General features: G+C 61.5%; 1 protein-coding gene across 3 annotated transcripts; it reads left to right on the forward strand.

Annotated features, from left to right (window-relative positions):
- The first annotated feature begins 1,311 nt into the window (after positions 1-1,311).
- Positions 1,312-24,909, forward strand: STK11 (serine/threonine kinase 11). 3 transcript variants are annotated; one of them, XR_012428176.1, is made up of 11 exons: positions 1,312-2,747; positions 14,963-15,046; positions 15,866-15,955; positions 17,211-17,343; positions 17,419-17,555; positions 18,051-18,178; positions 18,776-18,833; positions 19,800-19,987; positions 20,442-22,771; positions 23,319-23,528; positions 24,422-24,909. XR_012428176.1 is itself a non-coding variant. In XM_065535993.1 (10 exons), exons 1-9 carry the CDS (start codon positions 2,458-2,460, stop codon positions 23,510-23,512), a joined length of 1,302 nt encoding a protein of 433 aa, XP_065392065.1. In that variant the 5' UTR covers positions 1,312-2,457; the 3' UTR covers positions 23,513-23,528; positions 24,422-24,909. The 3 variants fall into 3 exon arrangements, 2 of the variants coding, with proteins under 2 accessions (XP_065392065.1, XP_065392064.1); XM_065535993.1 differs by lacking the exon at positions 20,442-22,771; XM_065535992.1 differs by lacking the exon at positions 20,442-22,771 and having other exon boundaries at positions 23,324-23,528.
- The last annotated feature ends 178 nt before the right edge of the window (positions 24,910-25,087 follow it).

The following is a 25,087-nucleotide window of genomic DNA, read 5'->3' on the forward strand; positions in this document are numbered from 1 at the left end:
CTCCATCCAGGCAGTTCAGAGAATCACTAGGAGGGGTTCTTGGAGGAGGTGGCTTTTGAGCCAAGAATTCATCTTCAAGGCTTCTTTCTATAATGGCCACCAAGTATTTCCTGAGTCAGTTCCATGTGTCCTGCAATTCTCTGAAGGGGCGTGGGACCTACGGATGCCACAGTTATCCAGCATATCCCCAGATTCCAAGAAGTTTGTGCATGAGCCAGCTATCAGTCCAGAAAACAGATATGAAAATAAGTCTGGGCTGGGGAGTGTTTACTCATCTTCTGTTTTCTGGGAGAGACCTTTTTTTTTTTTTTTTTTTTGAAACGGAGTTTCCCTCTTGTTGCCCAGGCTGTAGTGCAATGGCATGATCTTGGCTCACCGCAACCTCCGCCTCCCAGGTTCAAGCGATTCTCCTGCCTCAGCCTCCTGAGTAGTTGGGATTACAGACGTGCATCTGTAATCCCTACTAAAAATACAAAAATTAGCCGGGCATGATGGCGCACGCCTGTAATCCTAGCTACTCGGGAAGCCAAGGCAGGAGAATCGCTTGAACCTAGGAGGCGGAGGTTGCAGCAAGATAATTTGTTCCAGCAAAACAACGTGGCGCTAGTGCAGGAAAAGGTGGAAAGCACGGGGCTAGCACAGGAGGGTTCAATATTTTCAACCTTATCAAGCCGTATTTTGGCAACTCTTGTTTTTCACCAGAAGCCCCCGCTGGGCTCGTCCCAGCGCTGTCCTGAGGCTTCCCCCATGAGTTCCGACAGGGTAGAGGCCGCCCTGAGAGTTTCTCTCTCCCCTGGCCCAAGAGAGCCTTAAAACAAGGATTTTTGATTGGAATTGGCCACTTTGGGTTACTTTTTGACCCTTGACCTCCCCCCAAAGGGGGATCCGGGGGAGGGGCTCTGGCTGGGGTGGCCCCGCTCCTTCCAGGTCCGCGAGCCCAAGTTCTCGCCCACCAGGCTGAGCCCTCCCCGCGGCCGTTCAGCGAGGCCGTTGGCACCGGTGACCTACGACCCCCGTCCCCAGCCCCTCTGAGGTCGCAGCCGTGGCCTCCCCTCCCTATGCCTGCTTCCCGCCCCCTGCCCCTGACGGGCGTCTCCGCGGGCCGATGAGCGGGCCGTATCCACCCCTCGGGCGGGGCCAAGCGCGGACCAATCCCCGTTCGGGCGCCCGGCCGGGTCCAAACGCTCCAATCCTCAGCGGCGGTGGGGCGGGAAGGGGGGGCGGGGATTGCAGGTTCAGCCAACGGGTGGACACGTCGTCCTCGCGAGGAGGCGTGTCCTGCGGCCGGGCGTGCGGCGTCCGCGGCGGCGCAGGGAGGGGGAGGGAGGTAAACAAGATGGCGGCGGCGTGTCGAGCGCGGAAGGGGGAGGCGGCCCGGAGCGCCCGCGAGTGAGGCGCGGGGCGGCGAAGGGAGCGCGGGCGGCGGAACTTGCTGCCGCGGCCTTGGATGGGCTGGGCCCCCCTCGCCGCTCCGCCTCCTCCACACGCGCGGCGGCCGCGGCGAGGGGGACACGCCGCCCGGGGCCCGGCACCTTCGGGAACCCCCCGCCCCGGAGCCTGCGGCCTGTGCCGCTTCGGCCGCCCGGGGCCCCGTGGAGCCCCCGCCGCCGCGCCGTCCCGCGGACCGGACGCTGAGGGCACTCGGGGTGGGGCGCGCGCTCGGGCAGACGTTTGCGGGGAGGGGGCGCCTGCTTGGCCCCGGCGACCACCGCGGGGGTCGCGGGTCGGCTCGGGGGGTGCCCAGTGCGGGCCCTCGCGGGCGCCGGGCAGCGACCAGCCCTGAGCGGAGCTGTTGGCCGCGGCGGGAGGCTGCCCGGACGCCCCCACCCCCCCCGAACGCTCGCCTGGGCCGTCGGGAGTCGGCGCCTCCCGGGAGGTCCGCTCGGTAGTCCGCGGCGGAGCGTTTGCGGCTGGGACAGGCGGCGGGACCCGGGCGTCGCCGGAGACACCCCCAGGGAAGTTGGGCTCTCCAGGTGTGGGGGTCCCGGGGGGCAGCGACGTCGCGGACGCCGCCTGTGGGATGGGCGGCCCGGAGAAGACCGCGCTTGGCCGTGTTCACGCTTGTCCGTGGGCCTGAGGTCCCCGGAGGATGACCTAGTACTGAGAAGCCCCGGCCGGCCTCCCCAGGGCCTCCGAGGACAAAGTTGACCCCGACTGGGCCGTTCCCCAGTTCCGAGGCCCGGGACCCACTGCAACTCGCGTCTGAGCCGCCGTCCCGGACGCCCGGTGCCCGCGGGTCTGCAGACCCTGCACCGGGCTCGGACTCGCAGCCGGGACTGACGTGTAGGACAATCGTTTCTGTTGGAAGAAGGGTTTTTCCCTTCCTTTTGGGGTTTTTGTTGCCTTTTTTTCTTTCTTTTTTCTTTGTAAAATTTTGGAGAAGGGAAGTCGGAACACAAGGACCGCTCACCCGCGGACTCAGGGCTGGCGGCGGGACTCCAGGACCCTGGGTCCAGCATGGAGGTGGTGGACCCGCAGCAGCTGGGCATGTTCACGGAGGGCGAGCTGATGTCGGTGGGCATGGACACGTTCATCCACCGCATCGACTCCACCGAGGTCATCTACCAGCCGCGCCGCAAGCGGGCCAAGCTCATCGGCAAGTACCTGATGGGGGACCTGCTGGGGGAAGGCTCTTACGGCAAGGTGAAGGAGGTGCTGGACTCGGAGACGCTGTGCAGGAGGGCCGTCAAGATCCTCAAGAAGAAGAAGTTACGAAGGATCCCCAACGGGGAGGCCAACGTGAAAAAGTAAGTACGGCTTGCCGGGCAGGCCAGTCACTGTGCGGATGGTTCTGTCTTCCTTCCTTCTCTCCTCCCTCCCTCCCTTACTTCCTCTTAACACCCAAAGCTGGACCCGGCCGGCGCCTGTGTCCTCCGTGCCGGGGAGAGCTTGGTCGGAGGCCTGCGTTACGGACTTTCACTCAGGCAGAGCCAGTTGTCGTAGCGGGGCGTGTGTTTGCTTGGGCTCTTCTGCATGGACGCCCTGGTAGCGAAACCCTCCTGAGAAGGGAGCGGCCCCCAATCCCCTAAGTCTAGCCCCGTGGCTCCCCCAGCTGTCCAAGGAGCAGAGGCGCCCAGTGGAATGAGCCTGTGTTTATTTGGGCGCCGAGAGTTTGTGTGCGGCCGCCAGCAGGTTTTGTGCGCAATGTGTGGCGGTTGCCGGGGCCAGGAGAAAATGTGATTTGTTTATCCTGTCGGAGGGGAACCCTGGGCTGCCAAAAATAACTGCACTGGCTTATCAGCCAGCAGGAGGGAAACGTAGCCTTTCCTCATTTGCCAGGGATGTGACGCTGGAAGCATCCCTGGCCCCCAGCGCTGGCAGCCCTGCCCGAGGAGGACTGTGCCTCCCTCCCGAATTGCATCCGGAAGACCTTACTTTTCAAACTGACTTCTTCAGGCATGGGGCTGCCGCTGGGCATCCCGGACGCCTCTGCATCTGTGCGCGGAGAAGCTCCTACCGAGGGCAGCACGGGCCGGCCTGAGCCTCTCCCAGCTGGTGGGGGGGGGGGTGTCCCTTCCTTATCGCAACCAGACACGCTGCACCTGCCGTCGCCTGGCGGGCCCTGCCCAGGCCCTGCCCCTCTCCCAGCCCTCTTAACTTTCATAACTTTGCCTCCTGTTTCCAAGAAAGGACCTTATCTACTGGGCTAGGCCTCGAGGGACTGGCAGGGACACCCTGCACAGGGCACCATGACCTTGGAAGGAGGTCTGGGGAGGGGCCCCTGCCCTGTCTGCTCTCACCTCCCTCCTGCTCAGGGGCCCTGGGGCTCACATACTTCTTTTTTTTTTTTTTTTTTTTTTTTTGAGACCAGAGTTTCGCTCTTGTTGCCCAGGTTGGAGTGCAGTGGTGCGATCTTGGCTCGCTGCAATCTCCGCCCCCTGGGTTCAAGTGATTGTCTTGCCTCAGCCTCCCGAGTAGCTGGGATTACAGGCGCTTGCCACTGCACCTGGCTAATTTTTGTATTTTTTGTTTTTTTTTTAGTAGAGACAGGGTTTCACCATCTTGGCCAGGCTGGTCTTGCACTTCTGACTTTGTGATCCACCCGCCTCAGCCTTCCAAAGTGCTGGGATTAAAGGCGTGAGCCACCGCAACTAGCCAACACGCTTCTTAATCAGCATGCGGGCTGTGACATGCAGAAACCAGGGACACAGGCTCTGAAGTTTGTACTCCGGAGCTGGAGCAGTCGGGGTTAAATGGGAGCGGCTGGGAGGGGCGTGTTTCCACCAGGCCTTTCTGATATCTCAGCACCCAGTCTGGACGCGGGTAGAAGGCCAGTGCCTGGAGTAGGTGGAGCAGTTGCCCATGCCTGGTCTCTGTGAGATGGGTTGGTCAGGGGCTGGGCAGAGCCTGTGCTGGGGGTAGCAGGTGCCCTCTAAAGGGGCCAGTGATAGCCACTCTCCTAGCAGTCAGAAACCCATCCTTAGGGGTTGGGCACAGTGGCTCACACCTGTAATCCCAGCACTTCGGGAGGCTGAGGTGGGCAGATCACCTGAGGTAGGAGTTTGAGACCAGCCTGGCCAACGTGGTGAAACCCCGTCTCTACTAAAAATACAAAAGTTAGCCGGGTGTGGTGGTGCATGCCTGTAATCCCAGCTACTCAGGAGGCTGAGCCAGAAGAATTGCTGGAACCTGGGAGGTGGAGCTTGCAGTGACCAGAGATCCCACCATTGCATTCCAGCCTAGGAGACAGAGCGAGAGTCTGTCTCAAAAAAAAAAAAAAAAAAAAGTCTGGTTTGAGTTTTGACAAACGTATATGCAAGGTCAAAGGGAAGACAGATGCTGGGGGGAGGAAGCCTAACTGTGAGTGCGAGCCCCCTGCTTTCCTGAACAGTCAGTGCAGGAGGTCCCAGGAGCTCAGGTGAGCACCTGAATGGTAGGGCGGAGCCTGAGGGTCTTGGTGGAGACAGGCCAGAGGGTTGCAGGAACCCAGTCTCGCCCAGTGCATGGGAGAACAGGAGGGAACACTGAGGCAGGGAGGCAGAGGAGTTGGCAGGACCTGGACTGGACCTTGCGGTGCAGCTCCCCACAACTTATGACCCCACCGGCCTTGAAGTGAGTGATGCACCCTCACTCCTGTTCAGCGTCCAATTTCATCCTGGCCCTGAGTGCAACGGCTTTGCCCTTGTGAGGCCCCCTGGGCTGAGGGGTGAGCCCTGTCCCTTCCTGGCCACCATCTGCAGGGACCGTCTGCCATCAGGAGCCGCCCGGTTTGCAGCTGTGATTTAGGAGCCACTGCCACTCCTCCAGCCCCCTGGGTGCTGCCAGGGGGTCCCCCTACTCTGGGAGCTGGTGTGTCCTCACTGGAGGCTGCCACGTGCAGAGTGCCGTCAAGCAGAAGGGGTGTCCACTGCCCAGCCCTGAGGCCCAAGGCCTTGGCCAGCCTTGCTGCCAGCGCTGCAGGGAAAAAGCCTCCTTTGTGTGTGGGAAGCTTAATAAACTCTGCTCAGATTGTGTCTCGCAGCGAGTGTCTGGAACCTTCCAGACAAGCCTCAGGCGTCCGGTCCTCCAGGTGGTGTGGAAAGCGTGGGCAATCGCCAAGGGGGGTGGGTTGGGGCAGATGGAGCCAGCATGAGTCCTGTCCCTTCCCTTCCTTCCCAGAAAGGCAGCCCTGGACTCCGTGCCTTGTCCCCCTCTCACCGGTAAAAAGTGTAATCTTGTTAGAAACAGGAAAGTTCCAAAAAGCATCAATAAGTTAAAAAGAGGGCTGGGCATGGTGGCTCACGCCTGTACTCCCAGCACTTTGGGAGGCTGAGGAGGGCAGATCACAAGGTCAGCAGTTTGAGACCAGCCTGGCCAACATGGTGAAACCCGGTCTCTACTAAAAATACAAAAATTAGCTGGATGCGGTGGCTCACGCCTGTAATCCCAGCACTTTGGGAGGCCGAGGTGAGCGGATCATCTGAGGTCAGGAGGTCAAGACCAGCCTGGCCAACATGGCGAAACTCCATCTCTACTAAAATACAAAAATTAGCCAGGAGTGGTGGCGGGCGCCTGTAGTCCCAGCTACTTGGGAAGCTGAGGCAGAAGACTCACTTGAACCCGGGAGCCGGAGATTGCTGTAAGCTGAGATCACGCCACTGCACTCCAGCCTGGGCAACAGAGTGAGACTCTGTCTCAAAAAAAAAAAAAAAAAAAATTGGCCAGGTGCGGTGGCTCACACCTGTCATCCCAGAACTTTGGGAGGTTGGCCGGGCGCGGTGGCTCAAGCCTGTAATCCCAGCACTTTGGGAGGCTGAGACGGACGGATCACGAGGTCAGCAGATCGAGACCATCCTGGCTAACCCAGTGAAACCCCGTCTCTACTAAAAAATACAAAAAACTAGCCGGGCGAGGTGGCGGGCGCCTGGAGTCCCAGCTACTCGGGAGGCTGAGGCAGGAGAATGGCGTAAACCTGGGAGGCGGAGCTTGCAGTGAGCTGAGATCTGGCCACTGCACTTCAGCCTGGGCGACAGAGCGAGACTCCGTCTCAAAAAAAAAAAAGAACTTTGGGAGGCCAAGGCGGGTGGATCTCCTAAGGTCAGGAGTTAGCCTGACCAACATGAAGAAACCCTGTCTCTACTAAAAATACAAAATTAGCTGAGTGTGGTGGTGCACGCCTGTAATCCCAGCTACTCAGAAGGCTGAGGCAGGAGAATCACTTGAACCCAGGAAGCAGAGGTTGTGGTGAGCCAAGATCATGTCATTGCACTGCAGCCTGGGCAACAAGAGTGAAATTCCATCTCAAAAAAAAAAAAAAAAAAGCGCCGGGGCCGGGCATGGTGGCTTATGTCTGTAATCCCAGCAGTTTGGGAGGCTGAGGCAGGTAGATCACAAAGTCAGGAGTTTGAGACCAGCCTGGCCAACACGGTGAAACCCCGTCTCTACTAAAAATGCAAAAATCAGCCAGGTGTGGTGGCGCGTGCCTGTACTCCTAGCTGCTTCATCTGAGGTCAGGAGTTCAAGACCAGCCTGGCCAGCATGGCGAAACTCTGTCTCTACTAAAAATACAAAAATTAGCCAGGCGTGGTGGTGGGCGCCTGTAGTCCCAGCTACTCGGGAAGCTGAGGCAGGAGAATCGCTTCAAGCTGGGAGGCGGAGGTTGTGGTGAGCCAAGATCGGGCCATTGCATTCCAGGCTGGGCGAGCCTGGGAGAGGAGTGAAACTCCATCTCAAAAAAACAGTTAATTAAAATAAAATAAATCAGTGCCGTAGGCTGTTTCTGGTAGGCAGTGGTTTCCTGGGGTGGAGCAGAGAAGGCCTGGAAGGGGTCGCCTGCTCCCAGCCTGGCTCACCGTGCTTCTCGGGGGACAGCAAGGCCGGCTGCTGCTGCAGAGCCCATGGCAGAGTTCTGCGGGGGCGCAGGCAGAAGGCCGCCATGCCTCCCTTCCCCTTTCCACCCCAGTGAGAGTGGGCTCGAAGGCAGGGAGTGTGCCCGCCTTGTGGAGCCTCCATAGAGGCACCCAGGGTTTCCGTGAGCGCATAACCTGGCTGCGTCCCCCGGCCCTCCCCTTTCCTGTCATTTCCACCTGTTGCAAAACACTGTGCTTTCGTGTCTTTTCTTTCCACCTGTTTGCAAATGTGAAAATCACCTCTGCCGTTTCAAATGGGCCCAGGTCGGGGCTGTGGCTTTCCCATCCGCACCGCCCCGGCTGTGTCCAGCCAGGAGGTGGGAGGTGGGCGGTACTGACTGTGCGTGGTTGGGGCGATGATTGGCAGATGCTTGGACCTATGGTAAAGAAGATTTTCGCAAGTTGAGCGTCAGTCCTGGACTTTGTAGATGTTTACATCCCAGGCATTCTTTATGGGGTTCCAGCATCTGTTCAGGCTCCTGCGCCCGCCATGTGAGGCCTGGGTGTCCTCGAGGCCTCTGTTTGTCCCCCTCTCTGGGCAGCAGGAGGGACAGCTCTGAGACCCAGTGGGAGCTCAGGGGCTGGGCAGCCGCAGAACAGCGTGGGTGATGGGTCCACTGGGGGTTCTGGGCTGGGCGCACAGTGGGCTTCTGGTGCCCAGCCAGCTGGGGCAGGCCTGGAATGTTGGTTCCTCGCCCAGGATCTGGGGTGCTGCGGTAGCTGTCAGGGAACCAGTGAGGCGGCCGGATGGCCCGTATGTCCCACAAACGCCACCGTGGTGCTCAGATGGGACTCAGTTTTCTTAACAGCTTTTTTTTTTTTTTTTTTTTTGGAGACAGGGTCTCACTGTATCACCCAGGCTGGAGTGCAGTGCCGTGATCACAGTTCCGGGCTCAGGTCATCCTCCTACCTCCAGGGTAGCTGGGACTACAGACGTGCGCCACCACACCCCTCTAGTTGTTTGTAGAGATGGGGTTTCACCATGTTGTTCAGTCTGGTCTCAAACTCCTAGACTCAAGTTATCCGCCTGCCTGGGCCTCCCAAAGTGTTGAGATTACAGGCGTAAGCCACCACTGCACCCAGCCAATGGTTTTATTGGCATGTAATTCACATATCATAAAGTTCAACTTTTTATTTTTATTATTTTTTTGAGACAGGGTCATACTCTGTCGCCCAGGTTGTAGTGCAGTGCCGCGATCTCGGCTCACTGAAACCTCCACCTCCTGGGTTCAAGTGATTCTCCTGACTCAGCCTCCTGAGTAGCTGGGCTTACAGGCGCCTGCCACCACACCTGGCTAGTTGTTGTATTTTTAGTAGAGGAGAGGTTTCACCATGTTTGCCAGGCTGGTTTTTAACTCCTGACTTCAAGTAGTCCGCCTGCCTCGGCCTCTTAAAGTGCTGGGATTACAGGCATGAGCCACTGCTTCGCCACGTTCAGCTTTTATTTATTTATGAGATGGAGTCTCTCTCTGTCCCCCAGGCTGGAGTGCTGTGGCACGATCTCAGCTCACTGCAAGTTCCGCCTCCTGGGTTCACGCCCTTCTTCCACCTCAGCCTCCCGAGTAGCTGGGACTACAGGTGCCGACCACCACGCCCGGCTAATTTTGTTTTTGTATTTTTAGTAGAGACGGGGTTTTACCATGTTAGTTGGTATGGTCTCAATCTCCTGACCTTGTGATCTGCCCGCCTCAGCCTCCCAAAGTGCTGGGATTACAGGCATGAGCCACTGCACCTGGCCTACCTTTTTTTCTTTTTTAATTTTATAGAGACAAGGTCTCACTGTGTTGCCCAGGCTGGTGTTGAACCCCGGACCTTAAGTAATCCTACCCGGCCTCCCAAAGTGCTGGGATTACAGATGTAAGCCATAGTACTGGGCCTAAAGTTCACCTTTTTAATGTGTGTAATTCGGTGGCATATAGTACAGTGACAGAGTTGTGCAACTATTACGTCTGTCAGCTTCCAGAACATTCTCATTATACCCCAGAAGGAAACCCTGTCTCCATCAGCCGTCAGTCCCCATTCCCTCCCCAGTCCTGGCACCCACTCATTCCCTTCCTGTCTCTGGATGGGCCTGTCCTGGACATTTCACATGAGTGGCGTCACACACTGCGTGGCCTTTTGGGTCCGGCCTGTCTCACGAAGTGTGCTGTCCTCAAGGTGCATCTGCGCCAGTGGCCTGGGTCCGAGCCTCGCTGCTGTTCATGGCTGCGCCACGTTCCAGGGTGTGGCGGGCCCGCCGCGTTTGACCTCTCATCTGTGGCTGGACACTCGGGCTGCTCCCGCCTCTGCCTGTGACTCGCGGCTGCTTCTGTGCACGTGTGCTCAGCGGCGTCCCGCTGGAATCCTCGAGGGCCTTGTTTCAGCTGCATCAGGAGGGATTCAGGGACCTGGGCACTCAGTCCGGAGCTGGGAGTTCCCGGGTCTCCATGTGCCTCCCAGTCCTGCTTGGAGCCGTGGGCGTCCGTCTTTTCCCTGTATGGTCTGTTTCTAGGCAGACAGAGGCTCCTGTCCCCACCTCTCTGTGAGCTTGAGTGACTCTCCTTCCTACTTCCTGTCCTGCTAATCAACAAGTCGGCTAAACAATCCACTCTGGGCCGGGCGCGGTGGCTCACGCCTGTAATCCCAGCACTTTGGGAGGCCGGGGAGGGTGGATCAGGAGATCGAGACCATCCTGGCTAACACAGTCAAACCCCGTCTCTACTAAAAATACAAAAAAGTTAGCTGGGTGTGGTGGCGGCACCTGCAGTCCCAGCTACTCTGGAGGCTGAGGCAGGAGAATGGTGTGAACCGGGGGCGCGGAGTTTGCAGTGAGCAGAGATCGTGCCACCGCACTCCAGCCTGGGCGACATAGTGAGACTCCGTCTCAAAAAAAAGAAAGAAAGAAAGAAAAAAATGCACTCTGCCTGGGCAAGCCCAGTGGGTCCCTAACGTGGCATCTCGGAGTGGCTGGCGACGCCCCAGGAGCCGGGCTTCCCCCGGTGGAGGCACTTCCTGTCCTCGCCAAGCTCTTGGGTTTCATGGGGTCTCCTCTTCCGCTCTTTTTCTGACTGGAGACGTCCGAGGAAGCCTGGCAATCTAGAGAGGCTGACGCGCCCCCAGCATCCCAGAGGTGACTGCCACCGGGTGGGGGCGGCTCACCCCCGCTCCTCCCTGGCATAAATCTGGGGACTCGCGCCTGCGCAGAATGCCGTGGTCCCTTTTAATTAAACAGGCAACCCAGGGTCCCTTGGTCTATGCCAACCTGCTCAGAAGTGCCTGGGCTCTTCCACGTTTCAACTGTGGTGTGTCCTGCTGCTGTGAAGTGTCCCTGTTGAGGTGGAGGCAGGGCAGGGCACCTCCGCTGAGGGCGGGTTCCTGCTGTGCCCGTTTCCCCGTCTGTAGAATGGGGGAGACTCGGTGTCAGCAGGGAGGTTTCTGTGGGGGGGAGTCCTCCACCCTCATTTGCATTTAGGGCTCTGAGGCTGCACGCAGGTTGAGCCCCTGGCTTTGCTGCCCCTCCTCAGGGTTAGGACTGTACTGGCGCCTGGGTGGGTGGGGGGTGGTGCCTGCATAGGCAGCAGGAGGTGGGTGAGAGCGGTGCTGGACCTGAGGGCCCGTGGCTCCCTTGGCCCCACTGAGGAGGCTGCACAGGGTGTCCTGGGCCACCTTCCCTGCCTGTAGCTGGCTCTTGCTGAGGGAAGGGGCGCTCTTGCCTCATGGTGGAGCATCAGGCTCTCAGGCCCTGTGTGTCGGAGCATCCGGACCCTGCTGTCTGAAAACAGCACCCTCCCCGCCCCCCACCAATCATCTCCTCTGAATAGAAGGCAAGTCTTGCCTCCTGGGAATGGCCTGTGACCCTCGTCAGCGGGGGAGGTTAGGGCACACACAGCCCTGGGGAACAAGGGGACCTGGGGCTGAGCCGGGCCTCTCGGGCCCACCCCGAGCTCTCCTGAGCAGCCTGGCAGGCAGGAGGGCACTGGGCCCTAGGGCCTTTGCTGAGCCCAGCCTGGCCCTCAGCGTCCCTCTCAATGTTCTGGGCGCCTGCCAGGCTGTGGATACAGGCCCTGGCCAGCTCTAAAAATAACCTTCCCGGGCCCTGCTGGGAATTGGTGCCACCACCACATAGCCTGGAGAGAGCCGAGATGCAGGCTTCCCGCGAGCAGCCAGGCCGAGGTGGCCAGTGGAGGTGGGGGGACGTGCTCGGGGCTGGGCAGTCCTGCAGGGCACCAGGCATAGCCAGGGGCCGGAGCCAGTTGCTCACTGGCATCTCTTCTGGGAGGACTGTGTCCCTCTGTGCCCCTGTCCCCGTCACCCACCTCCCTTTCCCTTCATCCTGCCCTCCCAGCCCCTCCCCAAGCTGGCGGCCCCTTGTCCAGGCCCAGCCCCAGCGCAGCCTGCAGCCCTGGCAGAGCCCAGGCCTTGGCCTTCTGAGGTTGTCCTGAGAGCATTGAGCAGTGAGCCCTGGGATTGGTGCACTGGGAGGGAAAGGTGAGCCGAGGCTTCCTGCAAGAGGCAGCCCTGGGCTGGGGGTGGGCAGCCTGGGTGATGGGACACCCCTGCCCCCCTCAGCTTTTTTTTTTTTTTTTTGAGATGGAGTCTTGCTCTGTTGCCCAGGCTGGAGTGCACTGGTGCGATCTCGGCTCACTACAACCTCCGCCTCCCAGGTTCAAGCGATTCTTGTGCCTCAGCCTCCCCAGTGGCTGGAATTACAGGCACCCAGCACCACGCCTGGCTAAGTTTTGTATTTTTAGTAGAGACGGTTTCACCGTGTTGACCAGGCTGGTCTTGAACTCCTGACCTCAGGTGATCCTCCCACCTCGGCCTCCCAAACTGTTGGGATTACAGGCGTGAGTCACTGCGCCCGGCCCCACAGCTGTTTTTTATGCTCCATGCTTGGGCTTCCTGTTAAGGATTAAAAAAAAAATTTTTTTTGAGATTTAATTTGAATACTGTACAACTCACTTGTTCACAGTGTGCAATTCAGTGGCATCGAGTACATTCACATGGCTGTGCAACCACTATTTCTAATTCCAGAACATTCTGTCACCCCAAAAGCCAGCCCCATTCCCATTGTGTCACTCTCCATCCCCTCCACCAGCTCCTGGCCACTCTGAATCCACTTCCTGACTCTGGATTGGCCTGTCCTGGATATTGCACAGACATAGGATCCTGTCGGCCAGGCGCCGTGGCTCACACCTGTAATCCCAGAACTTTGGGAGGCCGAGGCAGGCGGATCACGAGGGCAAGAGATGGAGATCAGCCTGGCCAACATGGGGAAACCCCGTCTGTACTAAAAATACAAAAATTAGCTGGGCGTGGTTGCGGGCGCCTGTAGTCCCAGCTACTTAGGAGGCTGAGGCAGGAGAATGGTGTGAACCCCGGAGATAGAGGTTGCAGTGAGCTGATATCACGCCAGTGCACTCTCGCCTGGCGACAGAGTGAGACTCCATCTAAAAAAAAAAAAAGAAAAAAATAAATGGGATCGTGTCATCCCAGCGCTTTCGGAGGCCGAGGTGGGCAGATTGCTTGAGCCTAGTACAAACGAGACCAGCCTGGGCAGCATGGTGAAACTCTCTCTACTACAATACAAAAATTCGCTGGGCGTGGGAGCACACGTCTGTAGTCCCAGCTACCCGGGGGGGCTGAGGTGGGAGGATCGCTTGAGCCTGGGAGGCGCACTCCAGCCTGGGCGACAGGGAAACCCTGTCTCAAAAAAAAGAAATTAAAAATAGAAAGGGCATCACACACTATGTGTCCTTTAGTGTCTGGTATCTCTCAGTGTGACGTCCTCAAGGTGCATCTAGGCTGTGGCTCGAGTCAGCCTCGCTGGTTTTTGTGGCTGAGCCGTGTTGAGTGCGTGGATGGGCTCGGCTGACCCTCATCTGTGGAAGGGCCCCCGGGCGGTTCCACGTCTTGGCTGCTGTGAGCACCTTGTGCACGGTTTCTGCGTGGCATGTGCTGTTCCTCAGGGTGTGTACCTGGCAGTGGAGCTGCTGGCTCCCAGGTAACGGACCTTTGGAGGAGCTGCAGACTTTTCCACGCCCACCCACGGGCTCCTTGTCATTTTGTTGTTGTTGTTGTTGTTGTTGTTGTTTTTATGAGACAGGGTCTCATTCTGTTGTCCAGGCTGGGGTGCAGTAACGCGATCACAGGTAATTACAGGCTTAAGTGATCTTCCCACCTGAGCCTCCCGAGTAGCTAGGACTTGAGGCATGTACCTCCATGCCCGGCTAATTGTTGTATTTTTAGTAGAGACAGGGTTTCGCCATGTTGCTCAGGCTGGTCTCGACTCCTGAGCTCAGGTGATCCACCCGCCTTGGCCTCCTGTAGTGCTGGGATGACAGGCGGGAGCCACTGTGCCTGGCAAGGTCAATAGTTTGGAGAAAGGAAGCAGCTGCAGAGAGGGCTGTGCTCTGTGACCTGCAGAGGGGACCATGCTCTCTGGCCTGCTGGGCCAACCCTTGTGACAGGCAGACAGGGCGGCAGCTGCGGGGGGCAGTGACAGGCAGGTGGGTGTGGACGGCAGGGGGGCAGCTGCAGGGGGCAGTGACAGGCGGGTGGGTGTGGACGGCAGGGGGGCAGCTGCAGGGGGCAGTGACAGGCGGGTGGGTGTGGATGGCGGGGGGGCAGCTGCAGGGGGCAGTGACAGGCGGGTGGGTGTGGACGGCAGGGGGGCAGCTGCAGGGGGCAGTGACAGGCGGGTGGGTGTGGATGGCGGGGGGGCAGCTGCAGGGGGCAGTGACAGGCGGGTGGGTGTGGACGGCAGGGGGGCAGCTGCAGGGGGCAGTGACAGGCGGGTGGGTGTGGACGGCAGGGGGGCAGCTGCAGAGTGGGCAGTGACAGGCGGGTGGGCGTGGCAGGACCCCTCGATGTCTCCTTCTGTGGCTTCTCCTGGTGCCCCTTCCTATGGGCCATGCTTCCGGCTCACCTGCGGCCCACCCTCCAAGGAGTGGGATCCTCTGAAGAGCTGGGAGCCCTTGGCGGCAGGGGCTGTACTGTGTGACAGAGCCGTCACCAGGACCCCAACCCACCCTGGCTCCTGCCATGGCCCAGCTTCCATCTGTGCTGCCATCGCAGTAGTCCGGTTTCTAGGAAGCAAAACTGTTACTGAGTTACGAAGCTCAATTCAGAGTGTCCTTTGGGAGCCAAGGCGGGCAGATCACAAGGTCAGGAGAGCGAGACCAGCCTGGCCAACATGGTGAAACTCTGTCTCAAGGAAAATACAAAAAATTAGCCAGGTGTGGTGGCGGGTGCCTGTAGTCCCAGCTACTCGGGAGGCTGAGGCAGGGGAATCGCTTGAACCCGGGAGGCAGAGGTTGCAGCGAGCTGAGATTGGGCTACTGTGCTCCAGCTAGTGACAGACCAAGACTCCGTGTCAAAAAAAAAAAAAAAAAAGTGTCCTAACTGTGTCCTCCAAAGCTCTCACTAGCTGGTGACAGACTGGAGGGTGCTGTGCTCCCACCCTCTACCGCCCCGAACCTGGACATGTGGCCCCTGCAGGGCCCTGCCCCAGCACTGTGAACCCACGGCTTCTCTCCAGGGAAGGGCGGAGGTGCGCCACCTCCATGGGGAGATGGGGAGGCCCAACTGCAGGGATCCGGGTCATCTTCCTGACATTGAGGTTGGCTGACACCCCCCTGTCCTCTCTGTCCCAGGGAAATTCAACTACTGAGGAGGTTACGGCACAAAAATGTCATCCAGCTGGTGGACGTGTTATACAACGAAGAGAAGCAGAAAATATATCCTTTCTGGTGTTGGGGCCGCGGGGCCTCCGTGGGAGGGGCTGGGGCCCTGGGTCCGCCTGCCCCGAGGCCTGCTCCCCTTCCTGTCTACTTGAAGGAGACTGGCACACAAAGGCAGTGGCCTTCCCTGGCTTCCTGGAGGTCAACCATTGTGGCAGCAGCTGAGCAGCTGCTGAAACGGGCCCCGAGCCCCGGCCCCTGTGTCCTGTGTCCTGTGTGCTGGAGCCATGGGGTGTCAAGACCCTATTTTCTCATAGTCTTCTCCAAGGCTAACCGGGATGTGGCCAGGGTCTGCCTGAGGCAGGCCACGCAGGCTGAATGTTGTGGGCCATTTTGGTCGTGGCTGAGCGTGTCCTTGTGTCATCGGTAGACTCCCCCCATGGGTCTTACGGGCACAGCTTCCCTACGGGGACTTTGCTTGAGGCCCTGTGCCCAGAGCAAGAGCAGAAGTGGTCCTGAGGCTGGGGCTGTGTTCAGAGTCACACAGTCAGGGGCCGTGGGCCCCATCCTGTGTGGACCCGAGCCTGCTTGTGGGGGCGTCCAGGAGGTATCATCCCCCGCCCATGGGCGGGGTGGGGGACGTGAGTCCCGCAGGAACACTGCCCCAAGAGTCAGGCCTGTCCTCCACTCCCATGGAGGCTCCTTCCTCCCAGACGCTGGGGCCTTTTCAGAGGGGTGTGAGGGCAGGGTGGGCCCTGGTCCGAGGAGGGGCAGGGTGGTTGCGGAGGGTCCCTCCAGAACCCCTTCTCTGGCCCCTGTGCTCTCCGGGCCTGTGAGTGGGGCCGCCCCCTGAGCTGTGTGTCCTTAGCATCCCACGTATATGGTGATGGAGTACTGCGTGTGTGGCATGCAGGAGATGCTGGACAGCGTGCCAGAGAAGCGTTTCCCAGTGTGCCAGGCCCACGGGTGTGTGCGCGGGGCAGGGGCTGGGGTGAAGCAGGGGCTGGGGGCCGGGCAGGGCAGGCTCCTTTCCCTGTGGCCACACGGCTTGTCCTGATCTTCATTGACATGAAGGCCCAAGTTTTTTATTTTTTTTGTTTTATTTTTTTTGAGACGGAGTCTCGCGCTCTGTCGCCCAGGCTGGAGTGCAGTGGCCGGATCTCAGCTCACTGCAAGCTCCGCCTCCCGGGTTTACGCCATTCTCCTACCTCAGCCTCCTGAGTAGCTGGGACTACAGGCGCCCGCCACCTCGCCCGGCTAGTTTTTTTGTATTTTTTAGTAGAGACGGAGTTTCACCGTGTTAGCCAGGATGGTCTCGATCTCCTGACCTTGTGATCCGCCCATCTCAGCCTCCCAAAGTGCTGGGATTACAGGCTTGAGCCACCGCGCCCGGCCTTTTTTTTTTTTTTTTTTTTGAGACGGAGTCTCACTCTGTCGCCCAGACTGGAGTGCAGTGGTGCGATCTCTGCTCACTGCCAGCTCTGCCTCCCTGGTTCACACCATTCACCTGCCTCAGCCTCCCGAGTAGCTGGGACCATGGTGCCCGCCACCACGACTGGCTAATTTTTTGTATTTTTAGTAGAGATGGGGTTTCACTGTGTTCGCCAGGATGGTCTCGAACTCCTGACCTCATGGTCCACCCGCCTTGGCCTCCCAAAGTGCTGGGATTACAGGCGTGAGCCACCACGCCCCGCCCTGTGAAGGCCCAAGTTTTTAAAAACAGTTTTGGGGACTCCCGTGTGTGGTATCCACGGGCAGGGCTGCTGTCAACCTCCTGCCTCCATCTTTGCTGGGCCTGCTGCCTGAGGCCGGCAGCCCACCCCATCCCGTCCCAGCAGCCACCTGCCCCGACCGGACCTCCTGGTACAGATCTGTTGGCTGCAGAGTCAGGGCCCCTTGCTGCTGCAGGACTGCAGGGGCAGGGAGGGGCCTGCTGTTTCAGCAAGCCTTTGGGGTGCAGCCGGCCTGTGGCCCACAGGGAAATGAGACCTGTGGACATCTGGGGCCCTGCCAGACGTGACTCGGCCGGATGAGGGTGGTCACTGCAGGCACAGGCCTGGCTCCCTACTGGACCCAGCTTTTCCTCTGTCCTGTGTGCCTGGACCTCCGTGACTCCCCAGCTGGGCCTGTGGTGGTTGGGAGGCTCCCAGGCGGCTGCAAAGGGGACCCCTGTGAGGAACAGGGAGGCCTCGGTCCCAAGACAGGTGTGTGCTGCCCGCAGGTACTTCTGTCAGCTGATTGACGGCCTGGAGTACCTGCACAGCCAGGGCATCGTGCACAAGGACATCAAGCCCGGGAACCTGCTGCTCACCACCGGGGGCACCCTCAAAATTTCCGACCTGGGCGTGGCCGAGGTAGGCACGTGCTAGGGGGGGCCCTGGGGCGCCCCCTCCCGGGCACTCCCTGAGGGCTGCACGGCACTGCCACAGGCACTGCACCCGTTCGCGGCGGACGACACCTGCCGGACCAGCCAGGGCTCCCCGGCTTTCCAGCCACCCGAGATTGCCAACGGCCTGGACACCTTCTCCGGCTTCAAGGTGGACATCTGGTCAGCTGGGGTCACCCTGTAAGTGCCCCGGCCCCGCCCCGGCACTCGCCACACGCACAGCCCGGAGGGGCCTCTGCATCTTGGGCAGCTTCTGGCCTGTAGGTGCAGGGCGTAGCCACCAGCCTAGACCCTCGCTGGCCACAGCCACTGGGGGTGCTTACTTTATGGAGACGTAGCTCACACGGCAGATGGTGGTTCACCCATGTGACATGCAGCCTAGCCTGTCAGGGATCTTCACAGAGTGTCACAACCAATCCTCCTCTCAGAGCCCCACAGGAAAGCTGGGCGGGTGAGAGTGGCTCCAGGCCCCTCCCCGGGTGGGTCCAGAGGACGCTCCTCTCTTGCCCCATGGCTTCCACTAGTGGGAGGCGGTGAAGACAGAGGTGTCCTTGAGTCCGCAGGGCCTGTGGTCCAGTAGCCACGCGAGGGCTCCGTCCCTGGGGCAGAGGTGGGGCTCCCGGGGCGTCGACCACCTTGACTGACCACACCTTTCTTCCCTCCCCTCGAATGAAGCTACAACATCACCACGGGTCTGTACCCCTTCGAAGGGGACAACATCTACAAGCTGTTTGAGAACATTGGGAAGGGGAGCTACGCCATCCCGGGTGACTGTGGCCCCCCGCTCTCCGACCTGCTGAAAGGTGGGGGCCTCGTCCCTCTGCCCACAGCCCCAGGGAGGCGGGGCTTTTGTGCAGAAATGCAGGGTGGGGGGTGTTAGGTGGGGGGCTATTGGCCCTGAGACCCCTGCAGGCACTGAGAGGACTGAGCGGAGAGGCCGGCCTCCCACTAGGGCCTGGTTTGCGGGTCCCTCAGCTCCACCCTGCTTCTGGGCCCTGTTCACCTTTCAACTCCCACCCCTGAGGGCAGTGCTGCCCTGCGCCTCCCCCAGCCCCGCCCTCGGGGGCTCCCTGGCCTGTGTCAGGCTCGTCCTGCTGCACTTCCTGTGTGTGGGCAGCAGGTGGCACTGGCCGTCTGTCCGTCTGCCCAGTGGCCTTGGGAGAATGGAACCGCCCTGCCTGTCCAGCCCAGCCCTGTCTCCCGGGCAGGCACGCAGAGGCTGTCCCTGGCCTGTCCCCTGGAGTGGCCTCTGTCAGGGAGGCCATCTATGCAAGGGGGCCCCCCTTGGGAGCATCCAGGTATCACCTGGGGCCTGACAACAGAGGCTGGTCAGGTGGGGATGATTGGTGGGGTCTCGGGCCTGTGCCCGGCTGACTGGCTCCTCGCCGGCTTCTCCTCAGGGATGCTTGAGTACGAGCCGGCCAAGAGGTTCTCCATCCGGCAGATCCGGCAGCACAGGTGAGCGGCCCCTGGGGGCAGTGGGGCCAAGACCACAGGGAGGCTGGCCACGTGTGCAGCTGGTTGAGTGGGCGCCAGAGCAGGGCATGGTGGGGGTGCTGGGCTGGGGCCAGACCCTGTGCAGCGCCCGCAGTTCTCAGGGCCCAAGTGGGGTCTCTGGGCAGTGCCCTGTTAGTGGCCAGACAGGCCTTGTCCGAGCTGGGGTCTGAGTGAGGACGTGCATCCGTCTCTGCCCTAGGCATAGAGACACACCGGGAAAGGCACAGCTGGCCCTGAACGCTGGCGAGAGCCCCTCTTTTTACCCTCCTCCTGGGGCTCCCAGCAGCACGGTCTGGTTGGGATCCAGCCAAGGGCACCCAGCTCTGTGACAGGGAAGACAGCAGGCCCCGCAGTGCGACCTCCCTCGCCTCGTGGGCTCTGCTCCTCTGCACCAGCCCCTGGGGTCGCTCGAGCCCCGAGGCCCCCCAGAGACCGGCTCTGGGAGTGGGAGTGTCCGGACCCCTGAGGCGCTGGTGCCGATCGTCCCTTGGGGATCTCTGCGTAGCTCAGGGGCAGCTGGGAACCGGGCGGGTGCTGGGGCTGCCCCCATAGCCTCCTGGGTTAGGATGTATTCATGGCCCCCCAGACCCCCTTCTGGCCTTTGCTGACATCCGTCTGGTGGGTGCTGGCTTCTGAGTGCCACCTGGGAGACAGGCCTGAGGCTGGGCGTGGCGGGGGGTCAGGCCTCAGGGTGGAGGGGACATCTCTCAGGCTTGGAGTGAGGTCAGGGCTACAGACTGAGGTCCTGGCAGCCTGCCTGCTCCAGGAGGGCATGGCTGAGCGTCTGTTGTCACAGCCACCCGGTGCGCGGCCTGGTTCCGGCTCCTGAGCGTGCAGCAGGTACTCTGAGCACAGAGGAGCCAGGTTGGGCAGCTGCACCGTCCTGGTGCGAGCCTGACACGCACCACTGCTTCTGGGCGTTTGCAGCTGGTTCCGGAAGAAACACCCTCCGGCCGAGGCGCCGGTGCCCATCCCGCCGAGCCCAGACACCAAGGACCGGTGGCGCAGCATGACTGTGGTGCCGTACTTGGAGGACCTGCACGGTGCGGACGAGGATGAGGACCTCTTTGACATCGAGGACGACATCATCTACACTCAGGACTTCACGGTGCCCGGTGAGTCTGGTGGGGGCCCCTGCCCAGCTCTGCTCACTCGGCCATGACGTCCCACAGGAGCAGGGCGCCTGCCTGTCTGCAGTGAGGACAGCTTCTGTCCTCTGGTGGCCAATCCCACGTCCCCGAAGCCTCCAGCCCACCTGCAGGCCGCCTCCGCCCTGGGGGCAGCTGGGACACGGCTGAAAGGCGTGGGGGCAGCGGGGGCACTGGCCAAGGCCTGTCTGGCCAGGAGGCTTCCCCAGGTGTCTCTCCGGGTGCTGCCTAGCCAGGCACTGCCCACCAGCCTTGGCCTGAGCCCCAGCAGGAGCAGGCGGGGAGCCCCAGGGGGGCGGGTGAGAGTCAAAGTGCAGGGTGGCCCCTCAGACAGCCGGCATTCGAGGGTCCAGTGGCCCTCCCTCCCACCATCCCTGAGGCCTGCCCGCTGGCCCTGATGCCGGCCGCCCTTCTTCCCCAGGTGGCGAGGAGGCGTCTGAGGCAGGGCTTAGAGCGGATCACGGCTCACAGAAGAGCGAGGGCTCAGACCTTTCAGGAGAGGAAGCCTCGCGGCCGGCGCCGCAGTAGTGCCGGAGGAGGAGCTCAGGGCCTTAGCATAGGGGCGGCCCGCACTGGCAGCCAGCCCCTCCCCGCCACGCTCCGGCTTGCCTCTGTTCCGCCTGGGGCTGGGCTGTGTCATAAAGCGATGTGCAGTGTATCTGCAGATGGATGCTTGCTGTGCTCGGCTGGAGCATGGCAGGGGCTTTCTGTTTCACTGTATCAGCATGAAGTGGTGGGCAGGGGCCAGCCTGAGAAGGGGGGTACGCCAGGCAGGTTGGGATGTGAAGATCCAGGGGACAAGGACCACCCCCGGGCCCGAGGGTCCCAGAATAGTGGGGGCCCTGCAGAGAGCCTCATCCCTCAGCACCCCCGTGCCCCTCAGCAAACCTCTAGGCTCAGCTCAGTAGCTGGTCCCCAGGAGGGTACCGTGTGAGGACCCCGGGAGAGCACAGTGGGGGGCTCCAGAGGGTGCAGTGTGGGGGGGCTCCCCTGGAGGGCACAGTGTGGGGCCCCCGGGAGGGTACAGTGTGGGGGCTCCCCAAGAGGATGCAGCATGTGGGGGCCCCCCAGGAGGGTACAGTGTGTGGGGGCCCCCAGGGTCAAAGGGTCTCGCCTCCTGGGCTCTTGCATTTGGGGCACCGTGGCCGTCGCGTCTGTTGGGACGGGAGGTGCTGCTGGGCACCCTGGTCACTGGGGTGTGCTGGGAGGTGGGGTCCCCTCATGGTGCCCATCCTTGGGGCCTGGCTGCAATTTGACCCCAGGTCCAGGGCCTTCTGCCTTTCAGAGCTCTGGGGCCCCGAGACGGGCAGTCAGGCAAATCCCAGGCAGGAGGGCCAATTAGGGCAGGGCCAGCCCAGGCAGGCCGCCAGAGCCCTTGCTGGGACGTGGACCACACGCTGACCCTCACGGCCGCCCCTGCAGGCCAGGATTCCTGAGCCAGGACCCGGCACTGGCTTCCCTCCAGGCCTGTGTGAGACTGCCCTGTGTGGGCTGCCCTGGGGTGAGGTACCGGGGAGGAGGGCAGGGGTTGGGCCACCTTTTTCATGACCGTGCTGAGCCCACTGTGGGTGGTGGGAAGGAGTACCCGGCAGAGTGGGGTCCGCTGGGACCACTTGGCATGGCTGAGGCCTCGGTACTCGGTACTGGGTGCTCAGGTGCTGACGCCCTTTCCACTGCTCAGGCGCTGGGGACAGGCTCAACTTGAGGCTTCAGCGTGAGCCCCATCCCTGACCTGCAGAGCCCCCTTGCATCGGGGCAGGACAGCCCAGCGCCCTTGGGTCAGGGTGTTCTCCACACTCGGCCTGGGCTGCTGCATTGGCCCCTGCATGGCTCCACTTTGGCCTTGCCTGTCCCTACCCAGGATGGGGGTCCTGCTGCCGACACCCAGAACCAGGGAAGGGGCTTGGGGCAGGTCCTGGGCACCAGCGCAGACAGGCGTGTGGGGTGGGAGAGGGGACCGAGGGTCCCAGTGCCTCGTGGGGGCAGGGCCCTGGTGGCCGCTGTGCCACTGATGCAGAGCTAGGGCACCTTGTCTACCAGGTTGGCCCCATGGGAGTGGGCACAGGGTCTGCCCCAGCGGAGATGGGCTGGGTGTAAGACCTATGGGTGCCATTGATGCCTCCTGACCAAGGTGCTTTTTTTTTTTTTGGAGACAGTCTTGTTCTGTCGCCCAGGCTGGAGCGCAGTGGCACAATCTCGGCTCACTGCAACCTCCACCTCCCAGATTCAAGCAATTCTCCTGCCTCAGCCTCCTGAGTAGCTGGGACTACAGGTGCGCGCCACCACGCCCGGCTAATTTTTGTGTTTTTAGTAGAGACGGGGTTTTACCATGTTGGTCAGGCTGGTCTCAAACTCCTAACCTCGTGATCCACCCGCCTCGGCCTCCCGAAGTGCTGGGATGACAGGCGTGAGCCACCGCGCCCGGCCCAAGGTGCCTTTTTAAAGCCAGTGACTTCCTGTGCACACGGTGGGAGGTGTATGGCAAGTCCTGGAAGCTGCTGAGTCAGCCACCGGCCCCTTCTCGGAGCTGGGGCTCTGCACGGGGCACATGAGCTCTGGGGCAGCCCAGGGCAGCCTCCCACTGACGGCGCCTGGGAGGGGCCTCGGGGGTGGCTCGGCAGCCAGTGTGTTGGCGGAGTCCTCACAGACCACCACAGCTCCTGGCAGGGACAGCACGTGGGCAGCTTCCTGCACTTCCCCCGCCATTATGAGGACATTGTCCACCTGGGCAGGGTGGGCAGCCCCAGGCCTGTGAGTTTCACAAGATGCTGGTGCTGGTTGGTGGCCGGCAGAGACTGGGGGCGGCTGGGGGCCCTGGCAAGCTGAGCTCTACTCCCCACGTGGTTCTGTGCTGGCATTTCGCATGCCTGGCCTGAGCCTGGCCCTCCTGTGTCCTCACAGGTGAGCATGTGGTGGCTCCTGCACCTTTAGAACCAACCATGGGCCAGGGCACCCCAGGGGAGCACGGGAGGGTCCTGCCCTGTCCGCTTGCCGCCTACTCAGGAGGCCCCTGTAGACAGTACCTGGGTGGGGTCCCACCTGGGGCCGTGGCAGGTGCAGCAGATGGGGTGGAGGGGCATTCCTCCCAGGCCATCTGTGGGAGGCTCATCCCCTGGGGGTGCCTCCCGGAGCTGCTGGGGGACAGCATTTCAGGTTGGAGAGACTTGGGCCTGACCCGGGGGTGGGCATGGCCTGGGCCACAGCTGTAAGTGTCTCCCTGTGCTGGGGGCCAGCCAGGTTCCTGCGGCTCTGGGGGTGCGGCCCTCGGCTCAGGCCACACTTGCCGTCTCCCTCCCAGGACAGGTCCCAGAAGAGGAGGCCAGTCAGAATGGACAGAGCCGGGGCCTCCCCAAGGCCGTGTGTATGAACGGCACGGAGGCGGCGCAGCTGAGCACCAAATCCAAGGCGGAGGGCAGGGCCCCCAACCCCGCCCGCAAGGCCTGCTCCGCCAGCAGCAAGATCCGCCGGCTGTCGGCCTGCAAGCAGCAGTGAGGGTGGCCACCTGCAGGTGGGGTGCGGCGGGACCCGGGCGGGGCATGTGGGGACACTGCAGGGATGCCACAGCCAGCCATGAGCATAGCCCACGCCAGTCATGGCGGCTGTCGAACGGCTGCGCATAGTTGCCATGTAGCCTTTGGGTAGCTTGGTCACGTAGCAATCCCCACTGAGGGTGGTATCTCCGGGCCTGGTGTCTGGCTAGCGTGCTGGTCACGGAGGCCTACGTGTGGCAGGACTCTAGGGGGTGTCGTGCCATCCTCACAGCCATCTCTCAGAGTGGGTGCATTTAGAGGACCCTGCCCTGGGCCTGGCACCCCCTCCCCATGCGTGGGCTACTCCCAGGAAAGGCTCACGTTGGGCTCAGCCCAGAAGCTTTTGAGGCATGAGTGAGTGGTGGGTGGTGGGGAGGGGCGGCGACCTCCATGGCCCTGCTGGGCTGCCCCAGGCTCTGAGCCAGCTGCCAGGTCTGGCTGAGGCTGAGTCGTGCCAGACGCTGCCGTCTCTCCGTGTGTGCCTGCTCCCTCTCCCAGCCCCAGATGTCAGAGACCCTTGTCACCTGCTGAGGATGCGGGGTGGATGGGAGCCCGAGGCTGAACCCCCTGCCTTGCCACAGTCCCTCTCCCAGGTTTTGGGGGCCACTGCCTGAGTTACGTGTCTATCCCCCAAATGGGTGCTCACAGCCCATCCACCAGCGTCAGAGCCTGCCAGACCCTACTGCAAGAGGCTATACTTAATGTACCCCGGGAGTGACTCAAGGGTGGCCTTCCCTGGCCTCCCCTGCTGCCCCACTGGAGTGTGGTAGCCCGATGACTGCACCTCAGCTTCTCCATCCTCCCAGGAGCCCGAGGGAAGCGGAGAACCGGTACCCAGGCTGACCTCTTCCGTCCTCCCTCCCCCCTGCAGCCCGTGTCCAGGAGCCCCGCCAGGTGCCCGCGCCAGGACCTCAGTCTTCCTGCCGGTCCCGCCCGCCCTCCCGGAGAGGTGGCTGCCGTGCCTCTGTGCCGACCACGCCCCAGGACCTCCGGAGCACCCTGCAGGGCCGGGCAGGGGGACAGCAGGGACCGGGCACAGCCCTCCCCTCGGCCGCCCGGCAGTGCACGCTTGTTGACTTTGCAGCCCGGGGCAGAGCCTTCCCGGGCAGGCGAGGGAGGAGGGAGGCGGCCTCGATGCACTTTACGTGGAGACTACTGGCCCCGCCCGTGGCCTCGTGCTCCGCAGGGCGCCCAGCGCAGTCCCCGCCGCAGACCAGCGGGCGGGTGTGGAGACCAGGCTCCTGGCCCTGCCATGCATGCAGCACCGCCCGGAAGCCGTGCGGCCACTTTGGTTTTGTTTGGTTGGTTCCATTTTCTTTTTCTTTTTTTTTTTTAAGAAAAAATAAAAGGTGGATTTGAGCTGTGGCTGTGAGGGGTGTTTGGGAGCTGCTGGGTGGCCGGGGTGGGGGGGGCCGTGGGGTTGGGCTCACGTCGCAGCTGCCTTTGCGCGCTCGGGTCACCCTGCTTCGGCCGCCCGGTCTGAGGGCAGGACCCCTCACCTCCCCCAAGGCCACTGCGCTCCTGGGACCCCAGAGAA

This window comes from Macaca fascicularis, chromosome 19, assembly GCF_037993035.2.
Source record: "Macaca fascicularis isolate 582-1 chromosome 19, T2T-MFA8v1.1".
NCBI lineage: Eukaryota > Metazoa > Chordata > Mammalia > Primates > Cercopithecidae > Macaca > Macaca fascicularis.